This window comes from Serinus canaria, chromosome W, assembly GCF_022539315.1.
Source record: "Serinus canaria isolate serCan28SL12 chromosome W, serCan2020, whole genome shotgun sequence".
In the NCBI taxonomy this organism is placed as follows: domain Eukaryota; kingdom Metazoa; phylum Chordata; class Aves; order Passeriformes; family Fringillidae; genus Serinus; species Serinus canaria.
This window is the reverse complement of record NC_066342.1, coordinates 12656414-12680821: the sequence shown is the minus strand read 5'-3', so window position 1 is coordinate 12680821 and position 24408 is coordinate 12656414. Positions and strand designations below refer to the sequence as shown.

Here is a 24408-nt window from a genome sequence, read left to right as displayed (position 1 = left end):
TAAATCAAGCCTTCTGATGCATGGAGTCAACTGTCTTGTCAATTCCCTCATCCTGGGACCTCAGAAAACCCCTGTAATACTACCCTCTCATTGGTTTACTACAGTTTCCTTATTTAGTCATGTTTTGTTCTCTACCCTGGTTAGATCCTGTCCCCTCAGCCCTGCCCCTCAGATAAAGTTCTGTTTGCCCCATTGTTAGGTCTTTGGATCCTGCCCCTTGTACTGTGCACAGCTTCTCCACATTTGTTATTTACATGCGTTATTAAAGGTTCTTATTTTACAGGCAAATCCATTGCACTCATCCTTTTATTTATTAGCATACTCCCAGCTGGCTTGGTCCTGGGGTCAGGGTCACACGCGCCCGCATGACAATCTCGTGCACAAAAGCTTTATACATGTTCTCAGAATGCAGGATCAAGTTCAGCTTGAATCCAAAGTATAACTGCTGACAAGGTTGAAGAAGCATCATCCACATTTTTGTAGCACAGGCTACACAGAACATACCTAATTCATTGGTTAAAGTCTGACAATTAAGTTACCTACTTTCAATCAGCTTGATGTTGGTATAAATGCAGACTAGACTGGTATCAAAGTTTAGATACCTCAGGGTTATGGTTCAACCCCCGAAGGCACCATATTAGCTACTATGAAAAAATTAACTTTATCACAGACAAAACCTGTACACTGAGCACAAAAAAACCCTTACTTTCTATTCTTTTGTTCCACAAACAAAGCCTCGGGACAGGCTAAAGCATTTAGATTCCTTCCTTTGCCACCACCTAAAAGGTTTGTTAGATTTTTTCAAAACCTTTGTACTATGTGCTAAGATGAACAGTATATCTTCTAAGGAATGGAACTCACCGAGAATGAGAGCGACTTCTTGATCTCCACCTTTCCCTAGATCTAGACCGTTTTTTCAGGGGACTTCTGGATCTTCGTCTGTCCTTTTGTCTTGAGAGTGATCTGTTGCCAGATCTACTTCTATATGAATAATGCCAGAAGAAAAATAATATTGAAACTTCATAAAAATTAGGTCAACCAAGAAGGGAAAAAAACCCACATAAATCTTGCCTCACTACATAAAATTATATAGTTACACCTCAGTAATTTACTGCCAATCAACATTTTTGTAAAAATGGATACTTTAGGCTTCACCAGGTGCATATGCTCTCCTTTGAAACAATGCACCATTTAAGTAATACTCATGTACTTCCGGTAACATTGGATGACAGCAGAGACAACACCTACGTGCTGTGTGACCAGGTGGATGATCTGCTCTGCCTGGTGGCAGAGCTTAAAGAGGAAGTGGAGAGGCTGAAGAGTATCAGGGACTGTGAGAAAGAAATAGATTGGTGGAGTCACACCCTTCCATCCCTGAAAAAAATGCAATGGATGGAAGCTCAGCAAGAGTTGGAGAAGCCCTGACCCTCTCACCATCAGGCAGAAGGAGAAATAAAAAATGGGGAGGAATGGAAACAGGTCTGTGCTCAGGAGGTAGGAGAATCCCCTTCTGGCATCCCTTGCATTCCCAGGTGCCCTTACAGAATAGGTATGAAGCTCTTGAACTCGAGGATCTGGCAGATGATAGTGGAGATGAAGATCTATCTTAGGGGGCTGACCAGAACAAGTCAGTCAACCAGACGGATCCCAACTACGGGTGTTAAGAAAAAAAGAAGGGTAATTGTAGTGGGTGACTCCCTTCTGAAGGGAACCGAGGAGCTGTTATGCCAACTGGACCCATCCCACAGGGAAGTCTGCTGCCTCCCTGGGGCCTGGGTAAAGGATATTACCAGAAGATTCCTTGGACTGATTCAGCCCTCTGATTATTCCCCACTGCTGGCTGCCCAGGTTGGCAGCGACGAGGTTGCTGAGAAAAGTCCTAGGGCAATCAAAAAGGACTTCAAAGTATTGGGGCAACTGGTTGAAGGGACAGGAGCACAGGTGGTGTTTTCTTCAATTCATTCAGTAGCAGGGAACAATGCCAAAAAGAACAGGAGAACCCACCTGGTCAACATGTGTCTCAAAGATCAGTGCCATCGGTGGAATTTCGTCTTTTTCGATCATGAGGTGGTTTATACAACACCAGGCCTGCTGGAAACAGATGGAGTTCACCTGTCTAGCAAGGGCAAAAGGATTCTAGTCTGTGAGTTGGCAGAGCTGATTGAGAGGGCTTTAAACTAGGTTTGAAGGAGAGAGAGGAAAAGACCACGCTCAGCAGAGATGAATTAAGGGGCGGCATGACAGTGTTGGGGGTGAAATCAATAGCCCAGCTGTAGTGCATCTAGACCTCGCTGGCTCTGAAGTGTGCTGGCCACACTGGAACACACTTGCAGTCTTACAGGGATGAACCGTGGACTCCTAAGCTAATAAAAGCCAACAGGGAAACACCAGAAAATTATCTTGAATTAAGGGGTCTTCTTCTAGGAAGGCAACACATCTAAAAGCCCAGCTGAGGTGCCTCTACACCAATGTACACAGCATGGGCAACAAACAGGAGGCATTAGAAGCCACTGTGCTGCTAGAAAGTTACGATTTGTGGCCATTACTGAAACTTGGTAGGAGGAATCCCATGACTGGAGTGTGGCTATGTGGCTATCTATGGCTAAAGGCTGTTCAGAAGAGATGGAGGAGGAAGGAGAGGCAGATGGGTTGCCTTCTACATCAAGAAGTAGATTGAGTGTGAAGAGTTGTGTCTGAAGAGCAGCCATGAGCAGGTAAAACATCTTGAACAATACCCTATTTTGCAAAGCTATCAGTGGTGAACTAAGAAGGGGATATCATGCTGCTTTTGGTGTTGAATTATGCTACAGTCAGTCTGACTCATCAATCCCAAAGTTAAGCATACTGATATGGAGGTGAAGATGTAGCAGATATGGTAAAGTATCCTTAGCTAAAAATGCTAAGCTGGCACAGTTGACCTGGAGACATATAACTGACAGTCAATCACTTTATACTATAAAAGTTCAGTCCCACTTTCAAATGGCAGGTTCTTCTAACACACCCTTTCTTGGAGTGTGTATGAAGATTCCTCCCTTGGGTGAGGGCACCCCTCAAGGTTACTCCTTGAGGCTGAAAGAAAGAGACCAGAGTTGTTAGTATGGGTGAGTAACATCAACCTCTACTTAAAAATTGGGTGGGTTTGGTAGCTTTAATATAATTGCTTCAATATAGTACACTATACTATACTAGTAGTTTTAGCTTCTATACCCTGTACTAAATAATTATGATTAAGATATTTTTGTCTAATAATTTATCATAATAAATAATTTATTTATCTATATCTATATCTCTGGTTTGCCATCCTTAATCCCACAGGACAAAGTTGTACATAGGTTCAATTACACCTTTATAATTCTTTAGACTTAAACCGTTGACAAAGTCTGTGGCTAAGATTGGATCCAGCCACACTCAGGCTCCTCTCTGAGGAGTTTAGAAAGCAAGGCGGTCCTTTCTGCACCTTGTGACTCAATGGGAAGGCTTCTCTAATAAACTTTGTCTGAAGCTCCTGCTCTACCTGTGACACTAACATCTGCTGGGAAAGTAGCACAGCAAGCTGTAGACAATCCAAGAGACTCCTGGAATGCATGGAAGATGACTTCTTGAGCCAGGTAATAGCCCTACCAGAGGGGATGTAATACTGGATCCGTTGGTCATCAACGTAATTGGGACATGAACATTAGAGGTAGCCAGGGCTGCATTGATCATGCACTGGTGGAGTTCATAGTCCTGAGGGATATGGGTCAGGTAAGGAGCAGTTAGGCCCCTGAACTTTAGGAAAGCAAACTTACAGTTCTTCAGGGAGAGAGTCAGTGGGATCTCCTGGGAGACTGTCCTCAGGCACAAGGGAGTGGAACAGACCTGGCAGACATTTAAAGAAGCCATTCATAGAGTGCAAGAGCTAGTGATCCCCAGGAAAAAGAAATCAGGCAAGGAAGGCAAGAGACCAGCATGGCTGAGTGGGGAACTGCTGGTCAAACTAAAGGGAAAGAACCAAATGCATAGACAGTTGAAGCTAGGACAGGTGACCTGGGAAGAACATAGAGACAAAGTACAGCTGTGTAGGGATAGGGTGAGAAAGACCAAGGTGAAGCTGGAAATGAACCTGGCAAAGGACACAAGCAACAGAAAGGGCTTCTACAGTTATGTCAACCAGAAAGGGAAGGTCAAAATGTGTACCTCCCAATAAACAACACTGGTAAACTGGTAACAATGGATGAAGAGAAGGCTGAGGTACTTGACAACTTCTTTGCCTCAGTCTTCAATGGCAACCTCTCTTCCCACACCTCTAGTGGATGGACAGCAGAATGGGGACTGGGGGAGCAAAGTCCTTCCCACTGTAAGAGAAGATCAGGTTCATGACCACCTGAGGAACCTGAATGTACATAAATCTTCCTCCCTACCACAGAAGAGCTTATCTGTTCTATCCATCAGCTTGGTGCAATAGCTCCAGGCATTCTCCCCGTCACATGAATTGTTGAGATAATGCAGGCTCATCCAGTAAGGAGTTACCTCTGACACCAGATGGGATACAATAAACATCTTGCCTTGAGAGCAGGATATAGGGAGATAAGCTGGAATTTCTGACTGACAGACACTTCACTTTACAAACTATAAAAGCTACACAAACTTTCACAAAGTCAGAAGTCTCCTACATACACCCTGGAAACATGTAGGACTTCTCTCCAAAGTTTAGATGCAAACTTTGTGGTTACTTTCCCAGGAGCTGAGTGAAAGGATTCTATGTGTACTCCATCATCAATTCGGTGGTAAGCTACAATGACTTCTAACCTATATTATTTCTTCACTAGCTGTAATATAGATACCTTTTATTGTGCACTGTATTTTATCTACAAGTAGTTCTTTTTGTTTTATCCTGTGTAGTAAGTAGTCTGTTTAAAGTCTTATGTCTGTTAATATTGTGTCTATTCAATAAATAATTCATTTTAAAATAGACCTAATTGGCCATTCTTAAGAACTTGGGAGCAAGAACCATTTGGGGTGCAGGCCACCTCAAAAAGAGCTACTACCAGAAATATGAGTCAAAGGCAGGACTTGTCTAAACTCTCATCTCCATTTGTAACAGGGACCTGGCATGACACAAATAGTGTGGAATAAGGTGGGGATACAGTTCTGGTTTCAGGTGAGACAGAGTTCATTTGCTTCTCAGTAGCTGGTACAGTGCTGTGGTTTGGATTCAGTATGAGAATAATGTTGATAACACACTGATGTTTTGGTTGTTGCTAAGTAGTGCTTACCCTAAGACAAGGGCTTCTTCAGTGTCTCATGCTCTGCCAGTGAGGAGGTGTACAATAAACCATGAGGGAGCATAGCCAGGACAGCTGACCTGAACTGGCCCAAGGGATTTTCCATACCATGGAACATCATGTTCAGTATAAAAACTGGAGGGAGTTGGCCATTAGCCACCAATCAGTGCTTGGGGACAGGTTGGGCATAGGTCAGCAGATGGTGAGCAATTGTATTGTGCATCACTTGTTTTACTTGGGTTTTACTCCTCTGTCTCCCTCTTATTGTAATTCCATTTTAAAATTATTGTTGGTTTTGTTAGTATTATTTTTATGTTTTACATTTTTTTCTCTTAATCAACTGTTTTTATCTCAGCCATGGGTTTTATCTTTTACTAATTCTCCTCCCCATCCCACCAGGGAAGGAGGGGTGGAAGTGAACAAGTGGTTGCATGGTACTTAGTTCCTGCCTGGGGTTAAACCACAACAAAGCATTTTTTCAAAACTGACAATAGCAGTGGTAAAATCACTTAAAAAAATATATATATAACTATCAGCAATTGTTTAAAGCACAGATTTTGTACAAGAAAAATAAATCCAAATTTATCTCCTAAAAATCAGTTAGATTTGCATCAGTACAAAATAGGACTGATTACTGCAGTTACACAAAACAGACTTTTTCAGTTATCTCCTGAGTTAGAGAAGATAAGCAAAAAAAAAATTTGAACAAATTTTTGTTCTTGCATTAAAAAGGTACCCAATGTTTTGATGTCATTATATAACACTTACTGTGTAACATTATTACAAAACACAGGCACTGGAAAATAAGGAGATGATTGCTGACAGCCAGAGCACATTGTGCTTGACAAATGTAGTGGCCTTCTACAATGGGGATACAGCAGTGGTGGATGAAGGAAGAGTGACTGATGTCATCTACATGGACTTGTACAAAGGTCCCTAGGGAAAATGTTTTTGTAGGTGTTAGGGTCCATCAGTGCTGGTCACTTTTTAAACATCACCTCCTAAGGTCACCAGGAGCAAGCAATTCCTAAATGTAAGAAGTCAAGCAGGCCAGGCAGAAGGCCAACTTGACTGAAGAGGAATCTTCTCTTGAAAATAAGGCAAAACTGGAAGGTGTATGCCAGGTGGAAGCAAGGTCAAGTGACATGGGAAGAATACAGAGATGCTGCTTGGCACTCTAGGGAGAAAATCTGTATGGTAAAGCTCAACTGGAGTTGAAGCTGCCAGAACTGTGAAGGATGATAAAAAGAGTTTTTTCAAATATAATAATAGCAATAGGCAGTGTAAAAATAACATCGGCCTATTACAGGATGAGGATGGTCACCTCACAAACAGGGACATGGACAAGGCAGAGGTGTTTAATGCATTCTCTGCCTATGTCATCAACATGGATGATGGACCAAGGGGGTCTCCGTGTCCTGAGATGGAGGACCATGACTGAGAATGATCTGCTCCTAGTCAACCCTGAAATCGTGTGGGATCTGCTGCTCCAGCTGGATCCCTACAAATCTATGGGGCCTGACGGGATTCATCCAAGAATCCTCAATGAACTGGCTGATGTCATCACAAAACCTCTCTTAATGATTTTTGAGTGGTCTTGGGAATCTGGAGAGGTCCCAGCTGACTGAAAGCTGCCGAACATTGTCCCAATTATCAAGGGCAGGAAGAAGGATCACAGAAACTACAGGCCTGTTAGTCTCACTTCAGTGCCTGGTAAAGTGATTAAGATTATTCTGGAAGGTATTGAAAAACACCCAAAAGACAATGCAGTCATCAGTCACAGCCAGCATGGCTTCATGACAGGAAAGTCCTGCTTATCAAACTTGATTTCCTTTTTTGACAAAGTAACCCACCTCATTGATCAAGGGAAGACAGTGGATGTAATATTTTTGGATTTCAGTAGAGCTTTTGATACTGTCTCTCACAGAATCCTTTTGGACAAAATGTCGAGCACACAGCTGGATAAACACATCATGTGATGGGTGAGCAACTGGCTCACAGGTCGGGCACAGAGAGTTATAATGAACAGAGTGACATCAGACTGGCAACCTGTCACTAGTGGGATTCCTCAGGGCTCCATCTTAGCCCTCCCTGTGCTCTTCAACACCTCCATAAATTACTTGAAAGCAGGACTCAAAGGGATACTAAGGAAGTTTGCAGATAATACAAAACTGGGAGGAGCCTTTGACTCCCTCAAAGGTGGGGAGGGTTTGCAAAGAGACCTTGACAAATTAGAGGACTGGGCAATCACCAAATGCATGAAGTTTATCAAGGGAAAGTGACAGATTCTGCACCTGGGATGGGGCAACCCTGGATTTATGTACAGACTGGGGAATGAGATGCTTAAAAGCAGTGCAAAGGATAGGGACCTGGGGGTCCTGGTCAACAGAAAGTTGAATATGAGTCGGCAGTGTGCCCTGGACGCCAGGAGGGCCAAGTATGTCCTGGGGTGCATCAGGCAAAGCATCACAAGCCAGTCAAGGAAGGTGATTGTTCTGCTCTGCTTAGTACTCGTGTGACCTCATCTTGAATATTGTATGCAGCTTTGGGCACCACAATACAAGAAAGATATTAAGCTATTAGAGAGCATCCAAAGGAGGGCAAAAAAGATGGTGAAGGGCCTTGAGGGGAAGCTCTGTGAGGAGTGGCTGAGGTCACTTGGTCTGTTCAGCCTGGAGGACACTGAAGGGAGATCTCATCACAGTCTACAACTTCCTTGTGAGGGGAAGAGGAGGGGCAGACACTAATCTCTTCTCTGTGGTGACCAGTGACAAGACCTGAGGAAATAGCCTGAAGTTTTGTCAGGGGAGGTTTAGGTTGGATATTAGAGAAAGGTTCTTCACCCAAAGGGTGGTTGCACACTGTAACAGGCTCCTCACTGCCTGTGGTCACAGCCTCAAGCCTGACAGAGTTTGGACCTTGTCCAACCTGAGCTTTTGGACAATACTCTCAGGCACATGGTGTGGTTCTTGGGGATGGTGCTGTGCAGGGCCTGGAGTTGGACTCAGTGATCTTTGTGGGTCATTTCCAACTCAGCATATTCTGTGATTCTGTGATTCTTTGATTCTCTGATTCTATCATGTGACAATGGACCACTCAATGGATAAGAAATTGGCTGGATGATCACACTCAAAGAGTTGCAGTCAACAGCTCAATGTCCAAGTGGAGAGCAGTGACCAGTGGTGATCCTCAGGAGTCAGTATTGTGACTGGCACTGTTCAACATCTTTGTTGGTGACATGGACAGTGAGATCGAGTGCACCCTTAGCAAGTTTGCTGACGACAGCAAACTGTGTGGTGTAGTCAACACATTGGATGGAAGGGATGCCAACCAGAGGGGCCCTGACAGGCTTGAGAGATGGGCCTGTAAAAACCTCATCAAGTTCAACAAGGCTCAGTGCAAGGTCCTACACCTGGGTTGGGGCAATTCCAAGCACAAGTAAAGGCTGAGTGAAGAATGGATTGAGAGCAGCTCTGGGGAGAAGGACTTGGGGGTGTTGGTGGACAAGAAGCTTGATATGTATGTATTGGTTTCACATGGCCTGGTTTTTGGCAGCAGGGGAGCCACAAAGATGGCTCCTGTGAGAAGCTGCTAGAAGCTTCCCACCATGTCCAACAGAGCCAATGGCTGATGGCTCTGAAGATGGACATGCTGCTGGCCAGAACTCGGCCAACGAGAGACGTTGGTAAGGCCTCTGTGATTACATACTTAGGAAGAAAATCAAAACAAAAGTCACAAGTTTTTGCTTGTAGTTAGAGAAGAGGAGGAGGTGAGAATATGTGAGGGAAAACAACAGGGTGACACCAAGGTCAGTGGAGAAGGAGGGGGAGGAGGTGCTCCAGGCGCTGGAGCTGAGATTCCTCTGCAGGCTGTGGTGAAGACCATGGTGAAGCAGGCTGTCCCCCTGCAGCCCAGGGGTCCACAGGGGATGCAGAGAGATCCACCCACAGCCCGTGGGGGAGGTGCCAATGCCAGAGCAGGTGGATGCCTGGAGGAGGCTGTGATCCAGTGGGAGACCCGGTAGAGAGAGGGGGCCCCTCTTTCCAGGCTGGAGCAGCCTGTCCTTGGAGGACTGCACCCCTTGGAAAGAGAGATCCATGTCACAGCAGTTTTGGGAGGACTGTGTTCCCGTGGGGGGAGTTCACATTGCAGCAGGTGGGGTATGGCTGCTGCTCATGAGAGTGGACCCACGCCGGAGAGAAGTTCACAGAGAACTGTCTCCCATGGGAGGGACCCCATGGTCTCACAAGGGAAGAACACCTCTCCTAGAGCAGCAGAAGAAAATCTCAGTGATGAACTGACCAAAACCCCCATGCCCTGTCTCCCTGCGCTGTCAGTGTGAAGGAGGGAGGAGCTGGGGGGCAAAAAGGTGTTTTAAGTTCTTATTTTACTTCTTATTATCCTCCTATGATTCTGTTAGTAATAAAATTTACTTTGCAACCTTCAGTTGAGCCTGTTTTGCCCTTGAAATATTTTTCCTGGTCCCTATTTCCCTCATGAAGTGTTAGATAATTTTTTTTCCCTCTGCCCAGCTGTGGCAGGGGAGGGTGATAGAGTGACTCTCACAGATGCCTGGCATTGGGCCAGTATCAAACCATGACAATGTCTCAGCAATGTGTGCTTGCAGCACAGACAGCCAACCATATAAAAAAAATAATCTGCTTTAAAGGCTGCATCAAAAGGAGAGTGGCCAGCAGGTCGAGGGAGGTGATTCTCCCCCTCTACTCTGCTCTTGTGAGACCCCACCTGGAACACTGCATCCAGCTCTGGGGTCCCCAGCACAGGAAGGACATAGGTCTGTTGGAGAGTCCAGAGGAGGACCATGAAGGTGGTCAGAGAGCTGGAACACCTATCGTATGAAGACAGGCTGAGAGAGTTGAGGCTGGGATGTTCAGCCTGGAAAAGAGAAGTCTCCAGGGTGACCTTATAGCAGCCTTCTGGTATGTAAAGGGGGACTACAAGAAAGCTGGGGAGGAATTTTTTACAAGGGCATGTGGTGATAGAACAAGGGGGAATGGCTTTAAAATTAAATAAGGTAGGTTTAGATTAGATATTAGGAAGAAATTATTTACTGTGTGGGTGGTGAGGCACTGAAACAGGCTGCCCAGAGAAGCTGTGGATGCCCCATCCCTGGAAGTGTTCAAGGCCAGGTTGGATGGGGCTTTGAGGAGCCTGGTCTAATGTAAGGTGTCCCTGCCCATGGCAGGAGGGTTGGAACTAGATGATCTCTAAGGTCCCTTCCAACCCAAACTATTCTATGATTTTATGAAATCTGAAGCCTTCACACTTAAATCTTGTTTGGTAGTATAACTGATGCGGTATATTCCCTCTGGCCAGCTTTTCTGTATGTGAAAGAACTCTAGCTGCCCTGTTGAAAAACCAATGGATCGAAGAATGGGATAGTGCTGTTGCTGTAAAACTGAAAACACTCACTATTTTAAAGTGCAAGCTATCAAATACACTGAGGTTTTGTTGGGTTTTGTCGTGGTTTAAGAGGAAATGAAGTTTTTTGTGATGGTGTGGTCACGCCAACCGGTGTTCAGATTTTAATATTGGCACCTGGTTTGTCCACTGAGGGCATGGATACGCCTCTGAGAACACAGGGGATTAAAAGCTGTGAATTCCCAGGGGAATTTCTTTTTGGGTTCCGGTTTGGAGGAGAGCGGACCCTCCCCTGCCCGGCTCCGAGCTGGGAAGGGGGAGGGGAGCCATGCGGCCGGAGGAAGGTAGGCCAGGCCTGGGCCAAAGGGTGGAGGAGCACTGCGAGGCTTCGGGCAGCCATCCCCCATTCCCCCCCCGGAGGGAGAGAGAGAGTGAGCAGCCTGTGCCTGTGATGGTGCGGCTGGCGTGAAGGAGAAGGGGGGGGTGCCCAGCAGGGCAGCCAGCCGTGGGAGTTCATGAACCAAACCGGCAGAGCCTGGGACTTTTAACCCTTCTTGGGATGATGGAAACCTTGCAAATGCTGATTCCTCCTGGAGTTGATGAGATTGAGAGGATGTTGAGAAGAATCCTAGGTGGGAGGAGATGATGGAGTGGCCTTTGGCTGGACTTTTCTTGGATAGCCATGACAGAACCCTTGAGTTCCTGTGACACAGAGACTGCATTCTAGGGGGAGGCAATGGCTCAGAGCCAGGAGAGTGTGGTGATGTGAAAGTGTGTGAACAGAGACGACGGGTGAGGAGGGTGGTGGTGGTGCCCTCCGTCTTCGAAGAAGAAGAAGAGGAAGATGATCTCTGTTCAAGAGACCCCTCAGCCCCAGGGGGTGAAATTTGGGGGGAACAGGTGTCCCAACAGGAGAGGGACTGTGCTCTTTTTTGGAACTGGACAAAGCATCCTTAAAGGGAAAAACCCTAGAAGCAGCTCTGGTCCATGTGCAGTGGTGAGAGCACTGGACATGGAAGGAAGAGGTCACAATGACAAAGTGTTCTCCGGGCGGTGCCACACGTGACACGGAAACATGAGAAGTTTCGACTGTTTCTTGGGGAAGTCTGTGGTGCAAGAGGGACTCCTCTCTTCTCGAGGAATTGAGAATTGATTATCTAAAGGGTGGTGATGGACTGAGAACGATGATTTAAAGGGTGGTAACGGAATTAGGAATTTGGTGGGGGGAGGAGAAGGAAATTTGGAAGGTTTTCATCCTGTGTTCTGTGTGCGTTTCCTTGTAGTTTTAGGTTAATAGAGTTCTTTTTTTCTTTCAATCTTAAGTTGGAGCCTGCTCTGTCTCTGATCACATCTCACAGTAGATACCAGAGAAAGAGGTATTCTCATGGGGGCACTGGCATTGCTCCAGGCTCAAATAATGACAGGTTTTTTATACTTAATGGAGTCAAATATCTTTAGATTGATTATGTAAATTCTCAAAAGACATTTCTGACATTGTACCATTTCAGGAAGTGTTTATAGGTCTTACATAGAAAGACTGTCTCATTCTTGGAAAAAAAATCTTAATGGGTAAACTTTAGGGACGATCTAGTAATTTTATTTGTCCTATATTTCAAAGCGTGTTTTACAACTTAATAAATTAGCAAAGCAAAAAAAACCTGAAGAATGAAAAACTACCCTTGAAGCCTTTTTTCTTCTGGCTTTTAAAAAAATACAGCTTTACATTTACAGTACAATTAATAAAAATACAGCATTTGTTAACTAGATGTTTAGAAGTTCAGGACAGCAGCAACTTTGTACAAGCAAAACCAGCCAGCCTGTTTAAGGCATTAACAGTAAACTAAATGTTCCATCCACAAAACAGAGATAACTATTTCTTTTTAAAAGACAAAGGTTACAAAATGAAATTATGCTACATGGCACAAAATGTACCATGAAACCATAAAAATGGTTATGCTACATGGCACAAAAAGTAACTTTTAGTGTGTTTTACCTGAAAGTAATACAGAAAACAGGCAGCATTTAGAGGGAAAGAGTATTTGTTCAGAGACAAACTTCCTAGTTACTCTATCTCGGTCAGTTTAATTTACTAATTTTCTCTACAGGGAAACTTGTCTCACAACTCAGTAAGAAATTTCAGTAACCACCACCACTATAAAAAAACCCAGTATGAATTCTTAATCCAAAATAATAAATATACTTACCTGTGTTTTGAGTGAGATCTTTTCCTTCTAGATTGGGATTTTGAGCTAGACCTGGATTCTGAACGAGAATGGGAACGAGATCGACCACCTTTTCTTTCACTCCTCTTTCCAGACTCTGAGCGGAAGAAAACACTGCAATGTAAGCTCAGAATATTGAAAGATCCCAGTTAACAATTTGGCACAAGTTTAATGTATCACACATATAGTGCAAGGGGCCCATGCTTTGCACATCTTCCTTCTTTATTAATATCCTAGAGAAACATCCAATAAAGTCATTGCATATACTCATTGAGTGCAGCCACCCTGCAACAGTACACATAAACCAGATAATTATAAACAGCTAGCTCTGTTAGGAATGGGATTTATGTTGCTGCCACAATGCACAAGATTACAACAGGTTCTCCTCTGGTATATTGTTAATTAAAATTAATTTTTAAAATACCCTCAGAAGAATAAATTTAGAGGACAGAGTTTTGAAAGCAAGCATAAAATGCAAAAAATAATTAGTACTTTTTATACTTTAAAATATTCCAACCACTGTAAAAATATTGACGTTCTATTCCTCAAATGCTGTTTTGGGGGAGGAAAGGATGGAGAGAAGGGAGTAAAAAGTTTGATCCAAAGGCTAGGAAGTCAACAGAAAACTTACCAGTGACCTCTGCACACATTGGTTCAGACTCTAAAAGATTATCATTCTGCCACTTAACACTGAGAAAATGTTAGAACTATTTTTCCCACAATGCTCAAAAAAGACAGAACATACTCCATCCCCCCCTCCCCCCAAAAAAAACCGCAAGACCATCCACCACCTAACCTACATAAGCTAATGTCTGAATGTCTGTGTCTTTTTATAAGAAGAAAGACAAAATCTTGCTGATGAAAAAATGTCTCAGTTTGGAAAGACAGGCGTCTGCTAAAGAAGGCAGGAGCCTCCCCTGAAATGCAAAATGTAAACCCCCTCCCTCCAAATTGTTATAAATTTGAAATTAAGGGGGGCTCTCAGGCAAAGATATGGGAGCAGGAATAACAGTTCTTTATTAGGGAAGAAAATAAAATAAACAATGCAGTAAATCAAAACAACACTGACAGAGTCAGAATATAACCTGACACCCTGTGGGTCGGGGTGTTGGTAGCAGTCCAATTGGAATTGTGGCTGCAGTCCTCCTGGAGTGGCAGGTGTGGTTCTGTTAGAGCAGTGATCCTGTAGAAGGTGTAGTCTTCCTCTGAAGATCCAGTGGAAGAGGCAGCTGTTCCTCTGGGAATCCAGTGGAAAGGCTGTTCTGCTGTCCCAGAATCTCACATTATAGCCAGTTAGGAATGCTTGGCTCCTCCCTCTGAGCAGAGTATCTCACAATGGGATGCTGTAATTTTTATCAGTCATGCAGTGACAGCCAATGGCCCATTAACAGATGATATCGCCCTTGGACTGAGGATGGGTTGTGGAAGAGATAAGGAAAACTGCCTAATTAACAGAAGATAATTGCCACACCTCTAACAGATGGCAAATAGAATACACATGTTATCCACCCCTTATTCTATTACTATTACCATCTGCATCACAATGAAACCTTACATACAGTTCTCACTTAAGACTAGGTTTCCCTGTGGTACAAAAAGGCTTTCTCCATCTTTTTGTATTACCTACCAAGTGTGACCAGGTCCTTAAACAAAAGCAATCCCACGCATGCATTTGTCTTTGCCTGCGGTGGGATTAATCTAAAAAGTCTTTCCTAAATTATCTTTCATATGTACCACAGGGACTTCATCTCCATCCACTGTGTGCAAGGGTTCAGACCGGGAAGGACCAGCTAGATTGATGGACCCTCAGGTGCTGACCATCCAGGTGGCTTTTGCTAAGTTCATTTTCCAATTACTAAAAGTTCCCCCGCCAAGTGCCTTGAGGGTAGTCTTAAGTAGTCTGTTGCACCGTTCAACTTTCCCAGCAGCTGGTGCATGATAGGGGATATGATATATCCATTCAATACCATGTTCCCTGGCCCAGATGTTGCTAAGGCTGTTTTTGAAATGAGTCCCACTGTCTGACTCAATCCTCTCAGGGGTTCCATGTCTACACAGGACTGATTTTTCAAGGCCCAGGATAGTGTTCCGGGCAGTAGTGTGAGGCACAGGGTAGGTGTCCAACCATTTAAGTGGTGGCTTCTACCATGGTCAGCACGTAGCGCTTGCCTTTGCGTGTCTGGGGCAGTGTGATGTAGTCAAACTGCCAGGCCTCCCAATACTTGTACTTGGGCCACCACCCACCATAACATAGGGGCTTTACTCACTTGGCCTGTTTGATGGCAGCACACATCTCACAGTCATGGATAACCTGCAAAATACTGTCCATGGTTAAATCCACCCCTCGGTCTCGTGCCCACTTATAGGTGGCATCTCTGCCCTGATGACCTGAGGCATCATGGGCCCATCAAACTAGAAGTGATAGTGGGGCCCTGGAAAAATGTTAAGCTAAGACTCTGAAATGTTAAGCTTTGCATTTCACCTGCGTAAGTAGTATTATAAATAATATAATTTTTAGATGTGATGATTGTTTAGTAATTAAAAATAATTATTATATAATCATAAGAACCATGAGAAACTGTATGTTCCTAATCTAAGGTGGCTATGCTTGGCTGAAATCTATGTATACAATTGAACAATAAAAGTTTAATAATTAACATGAAAGTTATATAACGGTAGAATATAAAAGCATATCCATCCCGAACTTATGTCGGAGTCAGATTTGGGTTTGTACCCCTGACACCCAGAGCTCTTCAATAAAAGCACCTGCATATTATCATTTCTCATGATTATGTGTTCCTGAATGCTAACAGAAGCAACTCCCCCTTAAGTTTCCAGTCTAAGTCTATCTTTGACACCTCTATCTTTGCTGCCTGATCTACCTGCTCATTGTTTCAGTGTTCCTCACTGGCTCTACTCTTGGGGACATGGGCATCTACATGACGGACTTTCACAGATAGATTTTCTACCTGAGAGACAATGTCTTTCCATTCATGAGCAGTGTTCGTCTATGCTGCCAATCAGCCTTTTTCCACCTTTCCAGCCAGCCCCACAGAGCATTGGCTACCATCCATGAATCAGTATAAAGGTTGAGCTTTGGCCACTTCTCTCTCTCAGCAATGTCCAGGCCAAGCTGAAAAGCTTTGATTTCAGCAAGTTGACTTGATCTACCTTCTCCTTCAGTAGCTTGTGCAACCTGTTGTGTGGGGCTCCATACGGCTGCTTTCCACTCCCGGTTCATTCCTTAAATGCGAGAGGAACCGTCGGTGAAGAGAGCGTAGCATGTTTCCTCTGCTGGTAGTTGGTTGTATGGTGGAGCTTCTTCAGTACGTGTCACTTGCTCTTGTTCCTCTTCATCTATGAGACCAAAGTTCTCACCTTCCGGCCAGTGTGTAATTATATCCAAAATCCCGGAGCGATTCAGGTTTCCAATACGAGCACGCTGCATGATGACTGCAATCCATTTGCTCCATGTGGCATCAGTGGCATGGTGGGTAGTGGGAACCTTTTCTTTAAACAGCCACCCCAGCACCAGTAGTCGGGGTGCCAGGAGGAGTTGTGCTTCCATGCCAGTCACCTCCAAGGCGGCTTGAACTCCTTCATAAGCAGCCAAGATTTCCTTCTCTGTGGGAGTGTAGTTGGCTTCGGACCCTGTGTAGCTTTGACTCCAAAATCCTAGTGTTCAGCCTCAAGTCTCCCCAGGCACCTTCTGCCAAAGGCTCCAGGACAAACCATGGCTCCTGGCTCCAGAGTAGAGCACATTCTTCACCTCTGGTCCCATCCTGACTGGGCCAAGGGCTACTGCATGAGCGATCTCCTGCTTAATCTGGGCAAAAGCTTGCTGCTATTCAGGGCCCCAGTGGAAATCATTCTTTTTGTGGGTGAGCAGGTAGAGAGGGCTCACAATCTGTCTGTACTCAGGAATGTGCATTCTCCAAAAACCTATGGCACCTAGGCAAACTTGTTTTTCCTTCTTGCTGGTTGGTGGAGACATCGCAGTGATCTTGGTGATGACATTGGTGAGAATCTGATGTCATCCATCTTGCCACTTTACTCCCAGGAACTGGATCTCTCAAGCAGGTCCCTTGACTTTGCTCTTCTTGATGGCGAAACCGGCTTTCAGGAGAATCCGGATGATTTTTCTCTCCTTTCTCTAACACCTCTGCTGCCATGTTCCCCCACACAATGATGTCATTGATGTACTGCAGGTGTTTTGGAGCTTCACCCTTTTCCAGTGCGGCCTGGATCAGTCTATGGCAGATAGTGGGGTTGTGCTTCCACCCCTGGGGCAGTTGGTTCCAGGTGTACTGCATGCCCCTCCAGGTGAAAGCAAACTGAATCCTTCATTGGACCATTGATCATACTTTCATAATTTCTAAGCTTGTTGGCAACAGAACCCTGTGTCTCTCGGTTGGTATTCGCATTAATCATTGCAATGAAGGTGGTGTATTGAGATGGCCCTAGATTTGCCAGACTCCACATTTGCCCTGTGCGCCTGACCTTGTCGGGGTCATTAGCATGTTGTCCATCCCTCCCAAGCTGTACCTCCAATACTGCCAATCCTCTCAGCTGATGGATCCCTTCCTCAAGGGTCTTCCTGCGCATTCTATGGTGCTATTCCTGCATTCTCTCCCTGTGGACAAACCTCTCTCTGACACTCATTAAAAGCCACTCCCAGAGGGAAAGGGACCCAGGGTCCCTTACAAAAATCTGATTCATATCTGAGTCCTGGGTCAAGGGTCCCAAATTCCTTGCCTCACCACCATCCAGCTGGATGCCTATACCCATAGGGTCCCAGACCTGAAGTAGCCAGGTTGTATTGAGACAGAGTAGAAATTTTCCAGGTTCCAGGGTAGAAGTCCTTTTGATTTAAGTTAAATGTACATCTTTTAGTTAAGCCTTGGAATCTTAGCTGTTTAGTCTGAACTCAGAACATTGCACCAGTGAAGGGCAGAGATAAGGCGGGGGGGGGGGGGGGGTGGAGATGGGTCAACTTAGCCTAAGAATTTTTCTGATAACAAAAGAACTAGCGCTAAATGTCACGGGAAGTGTGTAAAATGAATATGTATGAACCTATTGTGAAATTGTATGCATATGTATTTGGGGAGAAGGATAAAAAGGGGACCTGTAGGTCCCAGAGGTACGCATGCCTTTTAAAGGGGAGTAATCCCCGCATGCGTCCAGCGCTGCAATAACGTCCGGCTTTACAACTTTTACAAAGTTGTGGAGTTTTTGATTTTCTCCGCAAAACAGTATAAGCCTCACATCCCTGTCGTACAATGTCTTTGTGCACATTACGGAGACTTTCGTACGTCAGGGACTAGGTGATGATTGCAATCTCTGGCTCCCCTGTGGGTTGTGAGGGCCCTCCCTTATCTGGGTGCTCTGATTTCATCTTAGATCTCCTTGTTTCTACAGGGGAACTGCTGCTGGCTGTGACTGCCTTTGCAGTTCTGCTGGAACTGGGACAATTGTAACATCTGTGGGTTCCACTGCTGCACTATTAGACTCTCTCTCTTTAAGGCAGAGGGAGGGCTTCTCACCAGTTGGGGAAATATATTCCTTCAGCATCTGGCCCATCTCGTGTATCTCCTTTACCAGAAACCCCTTCCAATCTGGGTAGTATATTTCTGAGGTGGGCTGTGGGGCAGAGTCAGGCTATTGGGCAGCAGCATCCCTAGTCTCTGGCGTAGGTGTCAGGGTGGTTATCCAGGTTAATCTTCCCTTATCTCTAAGTGCTAAAAAGAACAGGCCTATCAGCAACATCAGCCACTGTATGATATCATTAGTATTTAGAGTGGATCTGATCCCTTTAAAAACTGGTGGGGCAGACCCAAAGAGATGGTTAAAGGGTTGGGAGAAAATTTCCCCCCGTGTCATTTCCTCACAGTAGGTACCGTTATTAAAGTAACCTCAAAAACATACAGTTAGTGTGTGATAGCTCTGAATACATGTGCCTGCTTTCCAGAGGAAATTAAAGATCCATTAATTCCTCACCTTATTCGCCCAAGAAGCAAACTGGATAACAGCTACAGTAGCCTTGGTTATAGGACCCATGTTTAGATAAGGGCCTGCAAAAGGGAGAAATACAGCCACGATCACGTGTCACCCAAACCAGGGTAAGCTGGACCACATGGTGTCGCTTAACGAGGTTTCTATAGCAGCACACAAAAAAGTAGATTACTCAAGAACTGTTATTCCATTTTTGTTTCTATGCCCTCGAGCCTCACGTTGTGCACCAAAATCTGTCTTGGTTTGGAAAGACAGGCGTCTGCTAAAGAAGGCAGGAGCCTCCCCTGAAATGCAAAATGTAAACCCCCTCCCTCCAAATTGTTATAAATTTGAAATTAAGGGGGGCTCTCAGGCAAAGATATGGGAGCAGGAATAACAGTTCTTTATTAGGGAAGAAAATAAAATAAACAATGCAGTAAATCAAAACAACACTGACAGAGTCAGAATATAACCTGACACCCTGTGGGTCGGGGTGTTGGTAGCAGTCCAATTGGAATTGTGGCTGCAGTCCTCCTGGAGTGGCAGGTGTGGTTCTGTTAGAGCAGTGATCCTGTAGAAGGGTGTAGTCTTCCTCTGAAGATCCAGTGGAAGAGGCAGCTGTTCCTCTGGGAATCCAGTGGAAAGGCTGTTCTGCTGTCCCAGAATCTCACATTATAGCCAGTTAGGAATGCTTGGCTCCTCCCTCTGAGCAGAGTATCTCACAATGGGATGCTGTAATTTTTATCAGTCATGCAGTGACAGCCAATGGCCCATTAACAGATGATATCGCCCTTGGACTGAGGATGGGTTGTGGAAGAGATAAGGAAAACTGCCTAATTAACAGAAGATAATTGCCACACCTCTAACAGATGGCAAATAAAATACACATTGCTTGGCAGTCTAGGACAAAAAGAAGGAGGATTTAAACTGCAAGTTTAACAAGTTCAGAATTTTTTACATTGAGGTGTTGTAATCACTTTAAGTCAGCATAAATCAGCACTGAAGTGTCTGCTTAACCACTTGAGCCTCTGACACCTTCCTCCTTGGCTTGGTATTTCAGTGTTAACAGGGATCAGGAAACCAATCTGAATGAAAAAAATCTCTTACAACATGTTAAGTTTTATCCCAGATTCATTCTCTGATCCCATTTTCTATGAGGATGAATATAGTCTTGAGGCAGTATGAAAAAGAGCATAGCACAGTGATAAAATTAACCTGCCAAAGAAAAGCATAATATTGCTGCTTTCAGCAGCACACTAGCTCGCTCTGATCACAAAACTATGGTATTAATGGGTGCTAGAAGAGAAAACAAAACATAAAGCATTTTTAAAGTTTGTAAGTACTTTGAATTTTAAAAGCATCAATATTAAATATTAATTTAGCAATACTGAATATTAATTTAGTATTGACTTTGCATTTTTGAAAACATCCAGTGAGCATGTATCTGAAAATAAGACATGATGAAATAAAGTCATCTTCATTCCACTGCTTTGTTGCATGAAAACAATTTTGATTGTTTTCTTTTGTTTTCCCACATACATCTTGCTCACCTTTGAGTACCCTTTTCCTGTGTTTGAAAGTGCTCTTAAAAGCATGTGTCAAGGTACACACAGAACACGTCTGTTAGGTAATGAACATAATATACCTACCTGGCTCAATAGCAGCAGATATGAACGATTGGGCTTCCCTTACTCTCTTCATCACTTCTTCCAGTTCCTTGGCAGCAGCTTGTGGTGTCATTTCAGGAGGCTTCACTATTGCATTATTGGAGTGATTTATTCTAAATTAAGACAAAAATAAAACCTTTAACTTCCAAATACTTGAAAAGGAAAAACAAAAAAAAAAAAAAATGAAAGCACCTCAACTTCCATGTATGATTAAAGACTCCAAAGTTAAGCAAAACTACAAATTTTTCCTCCAACACTCATCTTTTCTAAGTATATGAAATGTCTGGTTTTTATTGCTTTCAAATCTTATGACTTTTAAATAATTGTGGCACAATATTTCTGTGCTAAATTTTTTTCTAGTACAAGTCTATAAATCTATTTCAGATCAAATTTCTATATTAATACCTACTAATTACATACACATCATATATAAAGCTAATTAGTAGAAAGGACTTTGCAGATTCTCTCACTGTTATGGCTTTCAGCAATTCAAGATTGGATGTAGAAATATCTTATTCAATGCCAACCATATTCTTCTTGGAAAAAAAGCTATGTCCAACCTTGAAATTTGAGTTCATAAAACCATTCCAGTTTACTAACAGTAGGTCTTTACATTGATAATATATTAATATTATAAATAATGTAATAATAATATCAAATATTAATCACAGCAGTTTCCTGCATGTGTCATAAATGTATAAGGATACTAAGACATCTCTCATTCAATATTCATATAGATAATTAGTTTCTTACTTCAGTGGCCTGTCTCCAAACATAACTCCATTAAAGGCAAGAGCTCGAGGTACAGAATTTTGGTCTGCAAATTCCACAAAAGCAAATCGTGTTGGTTGTGTCTCATCACCTGCCATTCGCACAAATTTGACTTCTCCAACTTGCTTAAAAAATTCAAGCAGCTGATCTGCTGTTGTAGTCTAGAAAGAGTCAAAGAGCTCAGCTGAAGTAAAATATATAATGAAAACCACTTATTCAACATATCAGATAATCTAACAGCTACAGATTTTGGAAAGACATCTCATCATCATTACACAGGTGACATGAATTTGGTGATGTTACACTTTAAGAGAGAGAGGTATTTTTTTCTTCCATTAATCTAAAAAATATATTACAATTTAAAATAGTGGCAACCATGAGCCCTGAAGTCCTACATCTAAGTTTAAAAAAGCACTTGTACAGGATTTTGTAGTTTTCAGACAACTTATTTGAAATAACTGATGATACACCTATGTCCAAGATACTGATTGTGAATTCTGATCAACTTAAAAAAAAATCTGACCAGTATTACAAGACTTCACTTTTATCTGTTTTTCTACTAGTTCCAGCTTGTTTTATTTTATTGCGATTAATAGTACTTTTATACTTTAGTAGCTACTTTGGCAGTCAAAAAACAAAAAAATCAAATACTTATATTTCTATCAGTCAAAATCAAATTGTTTTTCAATCAATCAATTGCTGAAAAAGAAATTTCTGACAGACCAAACTTTCCTGTCAGAGTAACTCAAATATATTTATGTTAATTTTTCAACTTCTACTGGGACAAATAATTTCTTCTTACTGTACTTAAGCAACTGCAGAGTGTTGTGGGGGACAACTACCATGCTCTCACAAATTCTGAGGCATTGCTCAGCTAATATAATCAAGCTTGACATTTGATCAACACTCACAATCATAAATGTTTCTTGAATTCAGTTGGAGTGCGATTTCTTTGTTATCCTGCTAGAATGAATTCCAGCAGTCTGGTCTAATCTAATTGGCAAAAGAGCATTCAAGAATTTGAAATATCTCTAGTAAACTTCTATTGGCATCAACTAATGAAAACTCTTAAAATGTAAGATTGCAATTCACAAATTAACAATTCTGTATCTTCCATTACTATTACAAACAAAACCAAAAATGCTACCTGTGAATTCAAGTTTCCAACATAGACTGTTCTTCTAATTTCATCAATCTTTGATGGGTCCACATTCCCCATAATTGGTGGCTGTGGTATTTCTCCCAGTGTTGTAATGTTAGGGTCAAATGCTGCTGCTGGTATAGCCCCCAAAGTGCCAAGTGAAACACCAAGCTGGAAAATATAAAATAGGATATGCTTTGCAACCAAGCACAGGAAGGAGACACTTCACCTTTTAATACTTGCCTTCCTTGTGCATTTCTGTAAAAATAAACCTAATTAATATAGGTAAGACTTTAAACTGTCAGGTCCCAGAATTAGGAATTGAAATTTCTCCTGGGGAATGTTATAAAAAAAGTCACTTTAAAATGATTACTAAATTGGTCTGCTGAGTTCCTGGTTAGAATTTTTTCTCCATCCAAAAATCAACTTCCTTTCCAGCAAACAAAGTTTCTAACCACCAGTAGTTTTTTTATGTAACAAAACTACTCACTTTATTTGAAATCATCCTTTTATTATTAAACAGAGGGTTATTGTACTGGTTGTGGCTGAGCTGGAGTTCATGTCCCTATAGCAGTCCTCAGAGTGTTGTGCTTTGCATTGGTAGCTAGAAAGGTGTTGATAACATACCAGTGTTTTGGCTACTGCTGAGCAGCACTGGCACAGCATCAGTGCTGTCTCTCAACATTCCCCCCATTAAGGGGCTGGGAGTGGGCAAGATCTTGTGAGAGGACACAGCCAGGCTAGCTGACCCAAATTAACCAAAGGGATATTCCATACCATATGATGTCAGGTCAGATATAAAGCTAAGAAAAGGAGGAGGAAGGGGATGCATTCATTATTTACAATGTTTGCCTTCCAGAGCAACCACTACACATGCTGGAGCCCTGCTTTCTGGGAAGCAGCTGAACATCGCTCACTGATGGGAAGTAAAGAACAAACTTTTTTTTCTCTTTGTTTGTTCACATGCAATTTTTCACTTTTGTTTTAGTAAACTGCCTTATCTCAACCTACGAGTTCTTATTTTTTCTCCCTTGTCCAGCTGGGAAGGGGAGTGGTAGAGCAGCTTGGTGGGCACCTGGTGCCCAGCCAAGGTCAACCCATTAAAGTTTGACTTCCTCTTTGATATTCTAAAAATCACAGATAATTTATTAAATATGTATATTAAAAAAAAAGTGGATTTACCTTAGATGGTGTCATGGTTTTGCAAAACCACTACAGACGGTTAGTTTAGAAACAAATGTCTCCAAACACCACTATCACACCAGTCCTGTTTAACATATTAATCTTCATCAGTGTTCTGGATGAGGGGATTAAGTGCATCCTTAGCAAATTTGATGACACCAAGATGGGTGGGAGTGTTGATCTGCTGGAGGGTAGGAATGTACTACAGAGGGATATGGATAAGCCGGATTGATGGGAAAGGCCAGTTGTATGAGATTCATCAAGGCGAAGTGCTGAGTACTGCACTTGGGTCACAACAACCCCATGAAACACTACTGCCTTGAGGAAGGGTGGCTGGAAAGCTGCCTGGCAAAAAAGGACCTGGGGATGTTGGTCAACAGCTGGCTGAACATGAGCCAGGTGGCCAAGAAAGCTAATGGCATCCTGGCTTGTATCACCAATAATGTGAGACCAGCAGAACTAGGAAGCGATTCTTCCCCTGTATTCGGCACTGGTGAGGCCACACCTCTAATACTGTGTTCAGGTTCGGGACCCTCATGACAAGATGCTGGAGTACATCCAAAGAAGAGCAACAGACCTGGTGAAGGGGCTGGAGCACAAGTCTTTATGAGGAGCAGCTGAGGGAACTGGGTTTATTTAGCCTGGAGAAAAGGAGACTCGGGGAGCCCTTATCACGCTCTACAACTACTTGAAGGGAGGTTGTAGTGAAGTGGGTGTCAGTCACTTCTCTCAAGTAACAAGTGATAGGATGAGAGGAAATAGCCTCAAGTTGTACCAGAGGAGGTTTA

The 24408-nt window shown here is 43.3% G+C and overlaps 2 protein-coding genes across 5 annotated transcripts in view; both read right to left on the bottom strand.

Annotated features, from left to right (window-relative positions):
* The window catches only part of LOC103824724 (DDB1- and CUL4-associated factor 12-like), an 830860-nt gene that overhangs the window by 57131 nt on the left and 749321 nt on the right, over positions 1-24408 (bottom strand). The gene's annotated exons all lie outside the window — the stretch shown is intronic.
* The window catches only part of LOC103825432 (splicing regulatory glutamine/lysine-rich protein 1-like), a 73287-nt gene that overhangs the window by 24442 nt on the left and 24437 nt on the right, over positions 1-24408 (bottom strand). For all 3 annotated transcript variants that reach the window (XM_050986353.1, XM_050986354.1, XM_050986355.1), the window contains exons 4-8: positions 22445-22609; positions 21280-21458; positions 20509-20639; positions 12851-12965; positions 862-981 (exon numbers count right to left, since the gene is read on the bottom strand). In XM_050986353.1, the coding sequence (XP_050842310.1) occupies positions 862-981; positions 12851-12965; positions 20509-20639; positions 21280-21458; positions 22445-22609 (710 nt within the window). The remainder of the gene's footprint in view (positions 1-861; positions 982-12850; positions 12966-20508; positions 20640-21279; positions 21459-22444; positions 22610-24408) is intronic.